At 34.7% G+C, this 19505-nt stretch overlaps 1 protein-coding gene across 6 annotated transcripts in view; it reads left to right on the top strand.

The window, feature by feature from the left end:
• Positions 1-12490, top strand: part of AOPEP (aminopeptidase O (putative)) — a 632574-nt gene extending 620084 nt beyond the window's left edge. For 4 of the 6 annotated variants that reach the window (XM_074201222.1, XM_074201228.1, XM_074201230.1 and 1 more), the window contains 3 exons: positions 6218-6304; positions 8644-8788; positions 12404-12490. In XM_074201222.1, the coding sequence (XP_074057323.1) occupies positions 6218-6304; positions 8644-8784 (228 nt within the window). In that variant the 3' untranslated portion in view covers positions 8785-8788; positions 12404-12490. Of the gene's footprint in view, positions 1-6217; positions 6307-8643; positions 8789-10988; positions 12258-12403 lie in introns of those variants that run through there. The other 2 variants (XM_074201223.1, XM_074201225.1) reach the window with 2 other exon arrangements.
• Positions 12491-19505: the final 7015 nt, after the last annotated feature.

Consider the following 19505-nt stretch of genomic DNA (forward strand, 5'->3'; position numbering starts at 1 on the left):
ATAAAATAATACTTCCATGAAATTTAAATATTTTATGAACTTTTCATTAAATATGCAATTTTTACTCTTTAGAACGCTTCAGAAATGAAATACCACTTAAATTCATAGTGTCATGGATCTAGAGCTAGAAGGCATTTTAGAAACTATCTTGTCCAACCTCTTCATTTTACAAATGAGTGACCTGAAGCAGAGAGACATTCAGTGACTAGTGGGAGTACAGTATCAGGAGTTTTACCTTCTCTACTAATATTAGTCTGTTGGCCCAGATCACAGCAATAAAAGGAAATAAATGGTGTCAAATAATGCATTTATTTTGCTATGATATTAAAATATAGGAAATTTTTTTCTTTTATACTAAGATTCTTTAATCTTGCTTTCATTCTTTTTCTAGTTGTGGTATTGGCTTTAAAAAGCAGTTCAGATTCTTTAGCCTGATTTTTTTCCCTTTATGACCAATGGCATACATCCATTTCAAGGCAACTAACTAGCTGTGGTAATGGGTTCAACAGAAGTTACTTTTTTTTGTTCTATGAAATTAACTTTCATAAGTGGTCATTAAATCTCCAACCTTGGCCTTCTTAACTTAGGGCTTTATATGAATGTCACTTGAGCTAAAATGTTCCAAGTTCTAGTCAAATTTCCCTTTTTCATTTCATTATTTTATGGTTCCTTTTTCCAGAAATAGAATTAGTTGTCAAGGTACTAACAAGAAAAAAGCCCTGATCCTGATGGATTTATAGGGGAAGTCTCTTAAAATTTTAAGGAACAATTAATACCAATACAAAACAAATTATTCTCAAAAAAAGCACTTTTTAATGATACCACATTTTGTGTTTCTTTTAAAATAATTTTCATATTACTTTCATAGTGTTATTTGGAAAATCAAATGAGATAATATGTATGAAAAACTTTACATACCTTAATGTTCTATATAAATCTTAGCTATTATGATTATTATTAAATTTCCCTTGTCACAGTCCAAAAAATTAAAATAAATTCTTTCTCTTCATGGATAAGATAATTTGCCCCTTTTTTGCAGTTTTTAATAATTAAAAATTTTAAATTATTAATCCAGTTAGGTCACTGAATTACCTGTATGAAGTTATAGACTTATTTTTTTAAAAAAGCCCAAAACATAGCCATTGAGTTTTCCTAGTTTTAGTTGAATGGTGATCCCATTCCCCATTGTGTCTTGTTTGTTTTTCCAATGACTTTTAATGGGATTTGGAACAGTAAGAATGGATCACAATGTTGAGCCAATATTCCATCAGAGTATTTGGGCTCTCATTATCACCAATGCTTTGTTCTCAAATAATTCAATAACCTCTTATTCAAATAAATTTCCATCCATGTAAATAGAATTTATGTATTAAAAATAACACCTGTGTATTAATGACTACACTTTACTGATTCTCATAATTTATGGAGAGCTTTGAAAAGCAAATTTATTTTTCTTGTACTGAACAGTAAGTACACAGAGGTTCAATCCCACCCATCATTCAAGACTGAACTTTAGTAATGTATTCCAAGATTTAGTTTAGAAACAAGCTAGTGCTACTAAAAATTATTATAAATACATAAGAAATTAGGTCTTGATTTTTTAAAATTTAAGTATTAAATCAAAAATGGTATATTTATATATAGGATAAAATGATTTTTTTACTAAATGATCACATGAAGTGTTGAAATCCATTATATAGAATCTTATCTCTGAATTGACCACCTTCCTTAAGTTCCCTCTACCAGTTCTGAAGAAGAAAATGTTTTAAGTATTGCCAGATGTAGTTAGGCTAACCTCGTATAATATCTTAATCTTAGGTTGTATTATTCTCATTGTAAGACAGTTATTGGATAGTAGAAGAAAATACACCTAACAATCAGGAGAGGTTAAAATGGTCTTCTCCCTCCTTTTGTAGATTAGCTACAAGAAACTTGTTAATTCAAATAACCTATCATATGCTTGGCTTGCTTTTTCTCTTCACACTGAAATAATACCTGCACTAACTTCATAGGAATGTACAAATGGAAGGAGAAAATAGATGTGGAGTATATAAAAATATTCTTTAAATATGAGGTATCATCATCATCATCATCATCACCATCATCGTTGTTGTTGTAGCTTATTCTTTGATAGGATGGGCTCAGTTAGAGGAATGATTCGGAAGTTTAGGCACTTGAGACCTCACTAATTCTTAATCATATACCTATTTTCTTTTTCCTTATTCCTTTTCTTTATTTTTTTCCTCTTTTTTTCTCTCAACTCCTCTCATTCTTCCTTTCTTTCCTTACCTCATTTTTATATTTGCTGATCATTTCAAGTATAAATTTAGACAACTTCAGAAATTGTTAGTAGATTTTTTTTTAAAATGGAGTAAAGTCAGGGCAGCTAGGTGGTGCAATGCACAAAGTCAGGAGGACCTGAGTTCAAATTGGGCCTCAGACATTTAACATATGCCTAGCTGTGTGGCCTTAGGCAAGTCACTTAACCCCATTGCTTTAAATAAAATAAAAAACAAACAAAAAAATGAAAAAAACAATGAGTAAGTCCCGGCAATTTATCAGACTTCATAATCAACAAGGTTCTAAGATAGGTTAGAAAGCAGCAATTCTTTTGCAAGGTTGTAAGGTTGATTTTTTTGAAGAAAGGAAAATTGTTTAGGTTTTTTCCCCTCAAGCTGAAATAATATAGTTAACATTTATTGCAGACATCTTAGTTAATTGTGAGTTCTACAAATAGTTCTGTTTTCCCTTGCCTTTCCAAATAGCTGATAGTGGATGGATATAATTCAGAGACCAAACAAATACAAATTTGCATTCTCACTTAAAATTAGTTCTCTTCTGCTCCTTGTCAAGCAATTTCCTGTCATAGACAGGACGCATAAATACTGGAAGTTCTATGTACTTCTAGCCATATTGTGGGAGTTACAGAGTATTATTGGTAGCACTGAAGTCCATGATGCTTTGCCAGCAGCAAAGAAGGAAACTTTCTCTTAATTACTGTCTGCAGTTAGATTTAGCTTTTAAGGTTCCCCACACACACACACCTACACACACAGACCCGAGCAGGAAAGCAACATTGCTGAAGTCTCTTTAGAATGGAGTGGGTTGGATAGGGGGGACTGTCTTCAGGTGAAGGAATTTCTATGTATGCTATCTGCTTCATGGATCATCAACTCTTTAGAATTGAAAAATTCATAAGAGTAACAGTAGGGGGCTCATTTGTTTAATAACTGCTCTGTGTAGAGTGTTCTCTGAACTGTTAAAAGATGTTATAGAATTAGGGGACAGAGTCCCTGTCCTAAAGAGCCTATACTCTTTCTGGAGAAAATTTTTAATAAATACCTAACAAACACAGAAAAACTAACTATATGGGATATATATTAAGAAAAAAATTATGTTAACTTGCTTCTAAAAGGAATATTATATTCTGAATTAATTATAAGGGAAGTCAGTCCTCCCCAGATCTATGAGGAAGTAGGAAAATAGAAATAAAGAGAGGAATTGGGGAGCAGAATCTGGGTGTCTTGATCTTTTACTGTATCATTTGTTGATTGTTACTGCTGCTGCCAATGTCATTGTTGTTCTTTCTTTAGATTTTCCCCCCTCTGCTATAGGCACTGTATCAAATATTACTTCAAATAAGGTAATATTTCTAAAACGCTTGGTGCAGTGCTTAGTACATAGTACATAGTAGGCACTTCATAAATGTTTGTTCCCTTCCCTCCATACACTATTCCTCTTTAAAAATTTCAAAGTGTTTGCTTTTGATTTTTAAAGAGAAAAAAATATCTAATTTTATCAGCAAAACCAGAGGAGTGTGTTGATTTGCAGAGAATTTCATTCTAAATAATTTTTATATTGTTAACTGATTTGTAGTGGTACAAACTGCTCACTTGGGGTGATGGGGGTGACCAGTTCAAATTTTTACTGAATTTTTCTCAATATTTTATCTCAGATATTTATGAAAGTAAAATACCAAGTGTTCAAACAGGAAACTTCTAGTAGGCACTCAGTTGTTGAAATCTCATCCTTGTGACTTATTTTTAAACATCCTGTCTACAGTAACACTCTAGGTAGAATCTTGCTTTTACCTTTCCTGTTGTAACATTGTGAGCTAAGGTTGGGGGAGGGTGTATTTTCTCCAGATAGTGCACAGAATTCCTAAAAATAAATTAGACTTCTTTTAACCACAAGTAAAACTTATTTTAATTTTCTGAGAAGGGAAAATGATTTCATGTTTGCTATGGAAATCCTTTCAAAGCTTTTCCAAATCCTTCTAAGCTAGAACTTTTCCCAAGTGAAGTCTTAACAGTTGGAGACCTGTATCCATACCAGTGAGATTGTTACAAACTGCTACTTTGTCTTCTTTAGAATTTGCCAGAGAAGGAAGAGTCAAAATCTTCATGGCAATAAGGAAAAAAAAAATCTCTGAAAACAAACAAAAATCCTCATTCTTTTCAAATTGAAGCCAAGATCTCAGAGGTGGATCCTTGTTTGTTTGTTTCAAATAGCTGTAGGCCAAAATAACAAATCAATCCACCAACAAATATTAACTTTTTTAAATTTAGTTTATTCATGTGTAAGTTATATGTGTATTCAGATGTAGACATTCAATGAGTAAGGTCCTAATTTTTTAATAAAAGAGGTAAAAAGTAGGTTAAATGGAGTAGGTAGAGGTTCTAGTCCGTTTTGATTTAGATCTGATGCTGTACCTTCTCATGTGGAAGTTGTACTCAGACTTTTATTATAGAAATTAGCTCTTTGTTCTCTGTGTATGCCTTAGCTGTTTTCCATTAGTTCTATAGAAGTGGGGACCACTTGTTAAAAACATAAAGATCTCACTCACATTCCTTGCTTCTCCAAACCATTCTTCCCTTGTTAAATGATTATAATGAGACTGTCTGTTCATTCACATGACTTTATGAAATTTCTCCATAAATGTAAATAAAGCTACTGAAGATGGCATCGCTTTCCTGAAAATCTAGAGTATTCTCCTTTATAAGAGAATGCAGAACAGAATTCCCAAGGTATTATCCTGTTTAAGAAATGAATCCTGTAGAGAACCCCAAAGAAAAATGAAACTCTGAAAGATTTTTCTTTCCTTCTTTCTTGTTTGTCCATAAATTTATCTCCAAGAGATAAGGTAGTAGATGATAATATTATTTGGAGTTGGACTGCCAAAAATATTGAAACTACTTACATTTTACTATTACCACAAAAAACTGATTATTATAAAGTGCCTCCCACTCTCAAAGGCAGTAAAAGCAAGCTGTAATGTAAGTAGGTTTTTTTTAATGCACTTAACTACTTCCCTTTAGGGCTGATGTTGAACCAATAATGGAATATAAAACGTTAGGCTGCTCATTGACTATAATTGATGCAGTGGGAACTAGATAGGGTCCCCCCCCCCTTTTTAAATCCAAGTAGCTCAAAACATGTAAATATAAAGTTTCACTGGTTAGGCCCTGCATAGTTCAGCCCAGCTGTTTATCCGTTTTAAGGTGATATGAAATAATCTTGCCTTATATTTGGATGCTCAAAGCTCACTTTCTAATTTTATCCTTAGAAAGTAGCCTCTGCAAGCAATCCATTAAGCTTTTCTATATTGCCAGATTTTAGATTTTTCTCTTGACTAACTTATACTTACAAAATTTGGAAAATATCCTTTTTTCAGAAAAAAAAAGTTTTAAGATGTAAATTTAGCCTTTTAAGTCATTACATACTGTATTCATTGTTAAAAGAACTGTTTTGCTGAAATGTTTCTGCTTTTGTTTGCTTTCTCCTCAGTTAGAAACAAAACAATGGGGAATTATAGTATTGTAATGTGACCATGCTTGGGAATATGTCAGGCAATAACTTCCTCTTTGTGATACTGTTTATTCTTATAGTCAGTAGTATACTCAGAAATTCAGTTTTTGGTTTGAGGGAAAAAAGTGTATCACTGATATACTATATTAAACAAGATAGCTTAGTTTGGAAATTACCATTTTTCTCTTTGTTTTATATTAATATTTTAAAGCATTTAAAGCAGCAAGCTGTGAAATGCACTATCCTACCGCCATTTATTTTATATCTTTCACTTAGATGATTTTTTCAAAGAAATAGGACAGATTTATTTCTTACTGGATAACAAATACTTATTTTAATTCTTTTGAAAAAATATGTGATAGAATCTAATTGCTTGACCAAAAAGTGCTTTGCTATCCTCTCTTTTTAGGTTCGACATCGTTGGTGTGAGCTTGTCATTAAACATAAATATACTAAAGCATATGAAGATATTGAGAGATTTCTTCTGGAAGATCAGGCAAGTTACATTTGACAGATGTGAAGAACTTTTATTTTAGGTTTGTAGGTCTTCCTCTCAAGAATATAACACTAGATTGCTTTACTATCTCTTCTTAAACTCTTTTATTTAATTGTTGAATTTTTTGCAAATATTCATCTCTGTATCCATTGTATTTATATATATATATATATATATAACATATGCGTGCTTATATGTATGTATACACACATGATGGTAATTGGAGTTTTTCTTATTTAGCCTCCATTATTGCTATTACTAATAAACAAACTTAGTCAACTCAGTCTTTTAGGAATGTTTTAAGTGAATGCCGTCTGTGATTTTAATGTCATTATACATAACAATATTACTTAATTTAGCTAGCAATAGTAACTGTGGGAAAAATATTAAAACAGCTTCTCTGATGGTAAAGACATGATAAAGAATGTGATCCATCCCAACGACAGAATTGATCGTATCTGAATACAGATTGAACACTTTTTTTTCTTTCACTTTATTTTTTCCTGTGGTTTCTCTCTCTTTGTGGGGGGTGGGGGGGATTATGTTTATCTTTACAACAAGACTATTGTAGTCTTGTGAAAAATTTGTGAAAAAATAAATAATGTTATATAACATGAAAAAATAAATGTTATATAATGCCCTTCATGCAAAAGACCCCATTGGTTACCATTCCTTCCAGAACAACTTTGTACCGTCAGATCTCTTGCACACCAGAAAATAGACCCAGGCATCTGTTAATGTATGCTTACAGATGTATATGGTACGTCCCCAGTATTACAGAGGTTATAATTGTCTTTCATTTTCAGATAAACATATTCATGCCTTCTTTGTGTTTCAAGGAGTCCTTTACTACCACTCCTTGCTATGACTGTTAAGGTACATGTCTTTTGAAGTGATTATTCTTCCATACTTCCAGTCTAGTACTAAAGGATGATCATTTCTACTTTTGCTATGATTAAGTAACATGGTTGTTTTCAGTGATGTAAATGTTTGCTTCCTTCATGTACATTGAGGCTGTGGTGGAATGTAGCTTTTGAATGAGATGGCCAGCTCTAAGGAGTTAGACAGAATTTATCCATTTTAAAAGTGAAGAATAAAACAAAAAGACTTTTGATAGCATTCTGAGTGTTTGGGGGCAAGCAGTAAACAAAGACCAATTATCCCCACAAAGAGAACCATACAACTTCTGGCCATTATGAAATGTCACATGAGCCCCCTGGGGTAAGAAGGAGGTGGTTGCTAATACAGTGGGGATACAAGGAAAATAAGATAAAGAAACAACTCTCTCCTGGTCTATACTAAAAAATAACAACTCTTGTATATTTAGAATAATTATTTTTAACCAAGTAAAGTATTTTTTAGAGGAAGAATTTTTGGAAACTCTTAACTACTAAGTTTTTATACTACTATCTTTTAGATCCTTTTAATTTGCTCCAGCAGGGTGCAATCTGTGGCATAAATGAGCTTTGGACTAAGATTGCATGTGAAATTAAAGTGGTTCTTAGCTTGTCCAGATCATAATTGACTTGGCTATTTTAAAAGTCTGGGAAAAATGCAAATGTGACTGTTTTCAGCATGTTTGTTGAAACAGAAAAGCTAGTGTTTGCAGCCCTGTTTTGGACATTTACATGGAAAGCTATCAGGCTGTAAGGAACCGAAATGCATCTTTCCTAATTGTATCTTGATTATTCTTCCTGGCACTGGCTGCCACATGATGTCATGTTAGCATCATTATGCATTGGATGGGAAATTTGTCATTTCTCTAGTGTGTTATAGCTTGGAAGAATTAACTTGTTTGTGAACTGGCTGAAATGCATCTGAAATCTTGTTCTCCACCATGAATCATTAAGACCAACAAAGAGTCTTTTTGAAAAGGAAAGCTAAATTACATGAATATGTGCATGTATGTTTCTCTCAACTGAGGCATTCATTCGAGTCAATAAAAACAAGAACTTGATATCTTCTATTCAAAAGTAGCATATGTTATGTTCTTGCTAGTACTTAGGTAACTTTGGGCGCTCTCTGGTGTTCATTTTCTCTGTAAGGTGAGTATTTTGAACTGTGATGATTGCTAAGGTCCGGCCTATCTCTTAAAAAAGTTATATCCCTCTAGGTGAACCCATCAGTTGATTAAACTTCCAAGTTCCAGTGACTGAAAGACAATTTAGATTAATTGATCATATCTTTTTTCCCCTTCTTGGTGACGTGTATTATACATGTACAATTATAAATGGGTATGTATATAACATATATGTGTGTATGCATATATATATATATATATGTACACATATTTCATAATTTTTAAGCAATTATTATGCCCTGTGTATTTTCCTTCACAGGCTATGGGTGTGTATCTCTATGGAGAATTGATGGTAAGCGAGAATGCAAAGCAACAACAACTTGCTCACAAGTGCTTTGAGATGGCTAAGGAATACATGGACAGATCATCAGCCAAGGTGGTGGCAGAGATGTTATTTTAAAGAGGTAATTATTTTTTCCTCTTTCTCCCCTTTGTTTGGTACAAACATAAAACTACCACTCAGCTCTAGGAACAAAGTGAACTCATAAGCCACGAGACAGGTGAGGCCTGTGTACTGAACCACCAACAACATTGGGCTTTTACCTTGTCATCAAGTTGCTAGAATGAATCAAGAATTGGGGAGGGTATACATGACAAAGGATGCCTTCAAGCTACTTTTTAACCTTTTTTTAACTATCTTTTTAAATCTTTGGCAACTTGGTAAAGCAAAGGGATCATGTTTTCCAATGAATTGGCTTTTATATTTGAAGCTTCAGTAAAGCTTGCTTCAATCTTAGAACTAAACTACCAGAGAAAAGCGATAGATCTAGTTCATTCTGAAAAGGGATGGGAGACTTAATGCAAAAAAACTACCCCATATACCTAAGATTTTTTTTTCTCAACAAAAGCAGGGTTTGCTACCCACACCCTGAAATCCTGGGATTTTGACATGAAAATGTTTTCTCCTTTTAAGTTGTGAAAGTACCTTTGCACCAGCATGTTCAGCACATAACTGATTAGGTTTGGTATGAGAGTCCTTTCCAGTCCAACATATTTCACATTTTTGCTTAGTGATATAATACAACTTGACAGTCTGTTCCCTTGTTGGGTTATTGGGGGATTTGGGGGTTTTGTTCTGGGTTTTTTTTTTTTTTGCTTCAATTTGTGGGATCAAAATTTAGCCTTCTTAGTTTAGCAAGTGTCCATTATGTCTTGTTTTTAAGAAGAGAACCCTAAACCTTCCAAGTAGCTTCTTTTAGATTTGCTCAGGTTGTTGGGCTTTCTCTGATTGTTTTAAGACAACTTATTTAGATTAGAGAGTTATAAAACCAAGAATGTTAGTTAATTATGAATCATTGTTCTTTTAGCATGGGAGACAGGAGCTCATTGGTAATAGACTAATAATTATGATTCTTTGCTTAGTATATTAAGAGATAGTAACTTAGAATCTAAAGAGAAGCTATAACAGTTCACTGAGCCTTTCATATGTTTAAGGAGCAGTTTAGAAAGTCTCAGTTGCAGAAGCCCTTTGTTTTTACTTTGGAATCATCAGTATAATTTAAATAGCCCCTCTTTTAACTACACAGAGAATATTTCTCCAATTTCTTTGAGCTTCACTAAAGCAGGAAAATGGAACTCATTCCATTGCTGTTTCTTGACCAAAAAAACTTACTGAATCAGATTGTTAAGGAGCCATGATTTGCCCCCGCACTTCATTCTCAGAGTCTGGTTCTAAGGACAGATGTGGGAGTGTTGCTGTTTGCACATCTGCTATTTCCTCCTTGATAATCTACTTTATTCCCACTCTCCTCTTTTCCCTGCCTCTTGACCATAGCTTGACACATAATGGATTCTGGGGCCCTATGTGCCCATTGTTTAATGAGAATTCATTTTAAGGGTTCCTTGCTAATAATATTAGGGACTTGGTGGAGGATGCAGTCAAGGTGAAGCAGTTTCCTTCTCTCAGGTAGACTTGTCTCAACTTCCAATAATAAAAAATTTCTTCCTGACCTAGAAGAATGCCACATGGACTAACCACTTACCCTCCTTGGAAACATTTATCTGAGAAATGAACTATCTTTCAATGCTAATGCCTATACATTTAGCTGATTGTGATAATAGTGCCCTATTTTTTGTGTTCCACAGTCATAGTGATGTATTTTTAACTCTGAATTTCTTTTAATTAAATGCAAGTTCCTCATAGAACATGGACTAACCACTAATAAAACAAACAAACAAAAAACCTCAACCCAAACCAAGCCACTCACCTGTTTGGTAAAGTTAACAAGCATATAAGAAGGAGACAGAGTCATGGTGTGAATCCTTTGCTGTGAAAGTACGAACTCATGAGGACACAACGGTTTTCTTGAGTGCTCTGGCTGCTTGGGTTCCTGGCATGCTGATTTGTGACTTAAGATTAAAATCACATTGCCAGGGATTACCACGCAGCCATGACCTTGGCTGCTCTTCTAGAAGCCATAGATAATGTCCACAGATGTGTGGAAAAAAATACCCATGCGGTAGAACTTGTTTGGAAACCAAAGAAAGAAGCAACCATCGAAGATGCACTGGCGCCCTTTAATAAGGCTCAGAGGATGACCTCTCTAACAAGGTGCAGAGCTTAGCTGATTGGTGAACAGTAATTGATTTCCTCTTTGTTCACAGTGGCTAAGTTCTGCACCTGAAGAGAAGGTGAGATGGGAACCTTAAGTGTGAACCTGATTGGATTCTGAGATTGCTGGCTGAGTCACACCACTTATTAAGTCACCATTTTCTAAGAGATGCAGGTGTGAAAGCCCTAGGTGTGCATGGAAGATAAAGAAAAGACACTGGAAAGAGACTGAAGAATATGCTTTATCCTAAACAAGAATATGCAGACCACCTACAAGAACTTACGCTTATCTCCATCTTTAGAAACCTTGCCTAGAAGGTAAAGCCTACTTGGGCATCACAAGAACTATTCTTATGAAAAGTGAGACCAAAGATAAAGTCATGGAGGTCAGTGAAAGCTTTGTAATGATGTGTGTGGGTATGTGTGCGCTTCTCAGAAGATTGCTCATCATTCGATTTGATGGTTTGGCAAAATATCCTTTGTGTTTGTAGCCTCAACTCCTTCTAATCTTCTCCAGTGATTGGCTGGTTCCCAGTGGAGCTTCCGGTTAGCGGGTAGCAGGGCAGCTGTTCTGAGTTGTTGATTGGACCCGTCCTCCGGTGCCTACTGAGCTGATAACAGTTCTGATTTTACACACTGGCTCAGTTCAGCAGGAACAGGAGTCGAGCCCGAGAGCAAAAAAAGACAACACCCCTTTTGTAAAGAGTCCAGATGCTGACCAGAAGCATTCCTGCCAGGGTGAAGATGGCCCCAAGCACCTACTACAGCAACTTCATGGAAAAATTCTAGTGGTTCAAAGAATAAGGGGGGGGGGGGAGAGGGATCTGAATTCTTCTATGCAATACTTTTGTGTATATGGTTTGCAGAAACACAAAGATGCATGAATGTGAGAAGAGCATGTAAGCCCCCAAAACAGAACTTTGACTAACTTAATGTGATTTTTCTAACTTTGTATAGACCAGGTTTCTTTGTCTCCTGTTGTTTACAACTAAAAACTAGAAAAGAAGTGTATAGCTGTTGTTCTATTGCATTTCTACCAAATGAAACCTTAATTATAAATGTCTTTCATCCTATAGCAGTCCATGTGATGGTCAGGCTCATATCTTGTATTTTGAATGCAAAGCACTAGAATTGCAAATCCCAGACTTAAGAGTTACGGCTCTAGACATCATTCTCTTCCTGTGCCCGCCAATGAATCTTTTTCCCCAAAGTAGAGTGGCAAGGAATACAAAGACACCTATTTATTGAGACCTTTTACAAGAATTCCTTCGTTGGGACTGAGTAATAAATTTTATTGCTGTTTCCTTTGCAGGAAAGATCACAGAGAGATTCTTTTAATCTATCTTCTCCTAAACCCTGGTAGTACTAGGATTTCATTGACCCTGGACATCAAAGGAAGGATTATAGGACTGCTGAAACAATCAGCTGACAAGAAACACTTATTTCTTTTTGCTTATCTCTCCTATAGGCTTCTTTCAACTGAACATATAGAAAAAGAGTCTCCATACACAAGCTTACCCATGTGTTCTCATACAGGACCTCATTGCAAGAACTTCAGTTTATTCCATACAACATGCCCACTCCTGAGTATTGCGTGCGATTCAGATCTGTTATGTCAATCTCTATGCAGACATTTGAGCATCTGGTAAAACCTGCTGAAAAGTCCTGGTTCCTTCAGCATATGGGACTGAATAGATAGACTTCAAAATTTCCAGAAAGCACATGGTTTCTATCCAGCGGGGCCAGCTAATGACCAGATGCATTTGGTATTCTTCCTCCGTGCTATTTTAACCAATTGTTCCCAAATTCGTGGTTTGGGGTTTGGGGTTTTGGTTTGTTTTTTTTTTTTTTTTTTTGAGCATTGCATTTGGAATTTTGTTCAGAATTTCTCCAGGTATTTTTTTTAAAAGTTACCCACATACACACAACAAGTTTAAAGTATTTTCCAGGTAAAATATAATTTACGAAAACCTAAAGCACCTCACTCTTAAGCTGTTTCTTTACAAATACGACTGCCTAACTTTTAGTAGATTATTGATGCTCTTAGAGAGCTTTCAAATGAAAAAAACTTGATGGATTATTTAAGGTAACATGTATTGAAAGGGAAGCAGTTTCCTGTCCTTTGATAAGGACTCCAATCCTATAAAAGCACATGTGGAGTTATTTCTTCATTTTTGTGGGACAGATAAAAGACAATATTTTATACCTTTATGCAAAAAAGAGCATTTTCCCTTTCTTGCCTAAGGAGAAACATGCCACCAACACTTGACCTGGGACTGTTGGATACACTTTGGATGGTTTAACAGATCTCAGGAAACACCAGCTTGTTGACTACATTGCATTCTGACTCTCTTGAGCCCTGGAGCAGAAATGGAAAACCGGACCTAAAAGGGAGAAAACAAGTATTTGTTTTAGGAGTCTAGGATTTGCCAGAGGTCCTTTACTTTTTAGTCCCATTACTCAATTACATGAAATCCTGGCAAATACCTTCTGTTTTAGAAACTCTTTGTGGACAAAGCGTCAAGTCTCAATTAATTTGCCCATAATTCTAAGAGATTATCCTTCAAAGATTTGCCCTATTGAGCTTTGCAACTGACTACATGTGTTTACCATGTGTAAATATGTTTAATTAATTTTATGTACCACAATGGTGGGGAAAATGTGTAAATTAGGTTTTACATTATTGAGGGTTTTTTAAACTAAAACATATCTACTTGTCTAAGATGACAATAAATTTTTTTCCTTCAATATTGTGCGTCTCTGGTTTATTCACTGATGTGAAATGGGGAAGGAGTTAGACTAAATATTCTGGCAGTTTTTCCATTGTATAGTGAACTCAGATCAACATCTCTACCTTAAATGAAATGGTAGAAACTAAAAACCCCAGTGTTTCCTTTCCAGAAATCAAAGCCAAACCTTTTTTTTTTTTCCTGTCCCAATCATTAAGACAGAGCCCTGCTGATGATTTGGGTAGGATTGTACACAGGGGTCTTTTTTTAATCCCCTTTCTCTTTTATACCATGCTTCACCGAAGTCTCCAAACTTGCTTTTAATTACCTGGGTTATGGCCAGTCAGCAACTTTAAAGTTCAGTCTTTCAAACTCAGTAAGGATTAGGAGATAGTTCCCTACCCTGCTGAGCCAGCTCCTGCACTGGCTACCAAAGTAGTTGTGCCATCAAATGGACTTACAGACTGCTATTCATTAGTTTTATGCCCCATTTCACATGTTTTCACAGAAGTTATGTGGAGTACAACTTTTGCTACTTTTCCTTTGTGAAAATAGCAAAAACTTAGAAGAGCTTCCAGGTCTAAATACTAGGAAGGTATCCAGAGAGGACATATATATATGGTTGCCTTTTTATACTAAGAATTTTCTTGGAGGCAAAAATATAAGACAAGAATAAAAAATAAGACTTTTTCAAAATTGTGTCCATTTAGCATTGTGGAACCACTTCTTAGTGGGACTGGAAAGTTTTAAAACATTCATTGTTAATAAAAGATCTATCTGTTCTTGGTTTATGATATTACTAGAGAAGGGACAGCAGCCAAAGAATAGCTTTTAAAATAGGACAGTAGTATGATTTGGAAGTTCCCAGAGTCAATCCTTTTGTCTTTGATCTTAAGTTTGCAGGTTAGCCTGTAGCCATCTTGATGAATATGAGTTTCTCATAGGAAGCATTAATCTTCATGCAGTATAGGGCTGAACTTGACTGTCATCTAGTCACAAAGTTCTTCAGTTTTTGTGTCATGGACATTCTGGAAGTCTGCTTAAACCTATGCACCCCTTTCAGAATAATATTTTGTTTTGTTTTGAATATAGTATTTTATTTTTTCCAATTACATATAGAGTTTCCACATTACTTTTTTTTAGGGATTTTTTTCCCACAAGGCAATGAGGTTAAGTGGCTTGCCCAAGGCCACACAGCTAGGTAATTATTAAGTGTCTGAGGCCAGATTTGAACTCAGGTACTCCTGACTCCAGGGCCGGTGCTCTATCCACTGTGCCACCTAACCAGCCCTCAACATTACTTTTTAAAAAAATTTTGCATTCCAAATTTTTTTCTCCCTCCCTAATATAGGATACAATCTGATATAGGTTGCATATATATGCAATCATGTAAACATTTTCACTGTAGTAATATTATGAAAGAAGAAACAGAATAAAATTGAAAATAGTATGTTTCAATTATTATTCAGATGCTTTAGATTTTTTCTCTAAATGTGGATAGCATTTTCCATCATGAATCTTTGAAATTGTCTTGAGATCATTGTATTGCTGATAAGAGTTAAGTCAGCCATAGTTTATTGTTGCAAAAAATTGCTATTATTTTGTACAATGTTCTCCTCACTTTACTCAGCATCGGTTCTAAGTCTTTCCAGGTTTTTCTGAAATCTACCAGCTTATCATCATAGTGTAAGATAATATCCTTTGTATGATACCAGTTATGTCAAAATATAATGATCAAAATACTGATAAAATTGTTTGAATAGTCAAGGCTTCATGAGTTCATAGATTAAGAACTGGAGAGGATTTTTGAGGGATAACAAGAAAAGCAATGTTGTTTTCCAAACAAAGAATTTCAATCAACCTAGCATTTTTTTCTATTTTTTACCACTTTTGAATTTTATTGTGGAACTGAGTTTATTTATATCAAATACTATGAGTAGAAAAGGGCTATTGTAGATAAATATAAAAATACTACATAAACTTTTCAGAAATTAATTTTCTACATTAAATATGATTTCATAGAATAGAAGTGATGTGACACAGGATTATTAGAAATAATACCATACACAGCTGTGGCCTGACAAATGCTACTCAGAATAAGAGAAAATAAAATAAAAGGTGCTTCTCAGTTCAAGACTTTCTTTCAAGGTCAGCATTCCTCAGGGATGTCGGTGTTGCTTCCACTGCCCAGATTACACCTGGAATCTCTTGAGATTGGCTACTTTTAAGGAAACAGGAGCTATTGTCTCTCTCCACATATTCATTGCCTAAAAAATTACATTAGTAACTTTCTTAGAATAAATACGATATGGGGGCAGCTAGGTGGCGCAGTGGATAGAGCACTGGCCCTGGAGTTAGGAGTACCTGAGTTCAAATCCCCCTCCTCAGACACTTAATAATTACCTAACTCTGTGGCCTTGGGCAAGCCACTTAACCCCATTGCCTTGCAAAAACTAAAAAAAAAAAAAAAAAAAAAAAAAAATTGGATATGATTGGAAAAATGCAAAAATTAGATCAGTTCATTATTAATAGTGTCAAATGATTATACTCAAAATTACCTTAGAAATGATGTATTTCATCTGATCTAGAGGAAAATTTTTTTTTTGGAAGGACTATACAAAAAGACAAAAGAAATTAAAGGGAAAAATCAGAAGATAGAAAAAGTAGTGGGTAGTAAAGTCTAAGAACTGTTAAGCTCTTCTAAAAGGAGTAGTGTTTAATTGAAGGAGAGATGGAATGAAAGTGTCTAAAATTGATGACCAGAAAGCAGAGGTGTTTTGAGAATCATCAAACAGATAACAGGTCAAAATACCATAGAATGTTCAAGCTGTATGATCCAGTCATTCGATTCTCTTTATTTTATTAGGTGGTGATTAGGAATGGTCGGAGAAATAGTTAAGTATGAATAAATGTAATCAGAAATATGAGGCAGTTTGTTCAAAAGATTCAAAATTTTGACTGGAAAGGGACCTTAAAGGTAATTTAATCCAATCTCTTCATTTTACATAGAAAACTGAAGCCTGGATTAGTGAAGAGATTGACCACAGCCATATAGGCAGTGAGTAATTCCTGGTAAAACAAGGATGAGACCCCATATGCTTGACATGGAACCCAGATCCAGGGCTCTTGTAAGATGATTCCCTATAAAGTAGAAAGTAGCACTGTAAGTATAGAAACATTTACAGCAGAACAAGCCAATGATAATAAATAACATTTATATGGTACTTTTTTTAAAGCAAAGCTATACACACAAAATACGTGTGTACACATGTGTATATTATTTATATATATGTATGCATATATACAGAGATATACATATATAATCAAGCTAAAAGCATGAAAACTTGATAAACTATTACTAGTGCCTTGCCTAAAAGCTAAAGAGTAGTCCTCAAACCAACCCAATTACTTTTAATGCAGAAGGTCTTTGAAAAGATTTAGCATGAGAATTGTGTCTGTGAATTTGGATGGGAGAAATAATATCTTTATTTTCATTAACTTTTGGTTCCTTTGATCATTTCTATTTCATTTTCTGCATTTAAAAACATGCTTTGAAGGAAGGAGTGACTGTGGACTTCATCAGATGACCAAGAGGTTTATGATATATAAAAAATATGAATCTCTGTTATAAAGAGGATGTAGGATGCCCAGACTTTCAAGTGGCTAAAAAGCTGAATTTGTATTTGGAGAAAGAAGGGAATAGGAAATGGATGATTTGAAAGTACAAAGTTAACGAGATACTATCTGCAAGCACTGAAAAGACTTGCATGAACTGATGCTGAGTGAGATTAGCAGAACCAGAAGAATATTATCCATATACTAAAAGCAACATGGGGTGATGGATCAACCCTGATGGACTTGCTCATTTTATCAGTGCAATAATCAGGGACAATTTGGGGGGATTTGTGGTGGAGAGTACCATCTGTATACAGAGAAAGAACTAGAGATAAATGAAGACCAAAGCATATCTTCAATATTTAAAAATTGTCTTATGTGTTATGTAATTTTATTGTCTCTAATGTTTTCTCTCTTCCTTTTGGATTTGATTTCTTCTCTCACAATAAATTCAATTTTGATCTATGCTTAGTATCATAGATGCATAAATGTAAAGCCTTTTTCAGATTGCCCTATGTTGAGGGAGGGGGAGAGGAAGGAGGGAAGAGAAAAATTGTAAATCTCAAAACCGGGGCGGGGGGTGAAATGAATGGTAGATACTACCATTGTACATAATTGAAAAACAAAATATTTGTATAATAAAAAAATCCAAAAAATTCCACAGGTACATAGAGAAAATCTGTTGAGAATAAAGATGGTAAATTCCATATATTTTACTTAATTTATTGGCTATATGTTGTCTCCAGGACAGGCACATTTAGGTAATGCAGATACAAAGAAAGAGCCAACACAGATTTGTTCACAGGAATCTCAACCTCAGATGGGGAAAGGACAAATATACAAATGATTTAAGGAAAAAATGAATGGAAGAAGTCCGGAGTCCAGGGAGCATACTAGGGAAAATTTTAGGAGAGATACCCTTCATATGAAATGAGATCTATGAGAATGGCTTTATGGAAGTTGAACTGGATTTTAATGATGCTTTAGGAAAGTGCTTAATTTTTGGTGATACCTGGCCCAGAAAAAACGATGAGGCTAACAACTCAAAACTTTTAATCCGTTTTTTTCACCAAGTAATGACTCCATTCAGAATCTGTGTAAAGTATTCCCCTAAATGAATATAAAAGCATTGCTGACCTTCAATCTGATAATTTCTTAAAGAAAAAAATGAGAATGAAATAATATTATTTGCACTGAAGTATAGTGCCTTAGGCTAAAGATTGTCATTATTAGTGCCACTGAGTAAAAAGATGGAAGTACTTAGATTTTTATAATTCTAAATTCATGCAAGAAAGAATAAAAGGAAAATTGTTTTCAGCTGCTTGTCTTTAGTATGAGTGCCATTATGCTTTTTTCACTAGGTTCTCATTCCATATATGTATGTTACTCATTTGAAAACATGAAATCCCAATAATAATTAGAAGTAATCATTTCCTGTTTTTGTTTTTGTTTTTTGAGTAGGGGGTGAGAGATGGAAGTCTACTTCCTCCCCTCCTTTATTTTTTTTTAACATTTTAACATTTTATTTGTTTTCCAATTACAATAGTAATATGTACCCATCATTTTTTTTGCAAGGCTCTGAATTCTCCAATTTTTCCCTCCTCCCCCCACAGAAGGTAGTCTTGACAGTCTCTACATTGTTTCCATGCCATACATTGATGGAAATTGAATGTGTTACAATAGTAAACATAAGAACAAACATAACCCCCCCCCCCCACCAAGAAGATGAGAAACCTCAAGGGGAAGGAGAGAGAGAATTGTACTTCAGTCTGTGTTCAGATATCAATGGCTCTGTCTCTGGGGGTAAGTTGCTTTCTTTTTCATAAGTCCACCAGAGAAGTTGCTTCAATATTTTCCCCACAGTTGCTATTACTAGCTGTACCTCCACTCTATTCCTCCCCACTCTCATTTATTCTATTCTCTTATCTCCTTTCATCCTGGCCCTGTCCAAAAGTGTGTTGTATCTGAGTACCCTCTTCCCCAATCTTCCCTCTCATCTATCACCTATACCCCCCCTTTCCTCCCCCTATTCCCCCTTATCCCATCCCTTATTTTTCTCTAGGTAAAATAGATTTCCTCACCCTATTAAGTGTGTATGTTATTTCCTCTCTGAGTCATTTCTGATGAGAATGAAGGCTCACTCATTCCCTCTTGCCTTCCCCCTTTCCACTCCATTGAAAAAACTTTTTCTTGGCTCATGTGAAATTTCATAGCTGCTTCTTCATC

The sequence above is a fragment of the Macrotis lagotis genome, chromosome X (assembly GCF_037893015.1).
Source record: "Macrotis lagotis isolate mMagLag1 chromosome X, bilby.v1.9.chrom.fasta, whole genome shotgun sequence".
Taxonomy (NCBI): domain Eukaryota; kingdom Metazoa; phylum Chordata; class Mammalia; order Peramelemorphia; family Peramelidae; genus Macrotis; species Macrotis lagotis.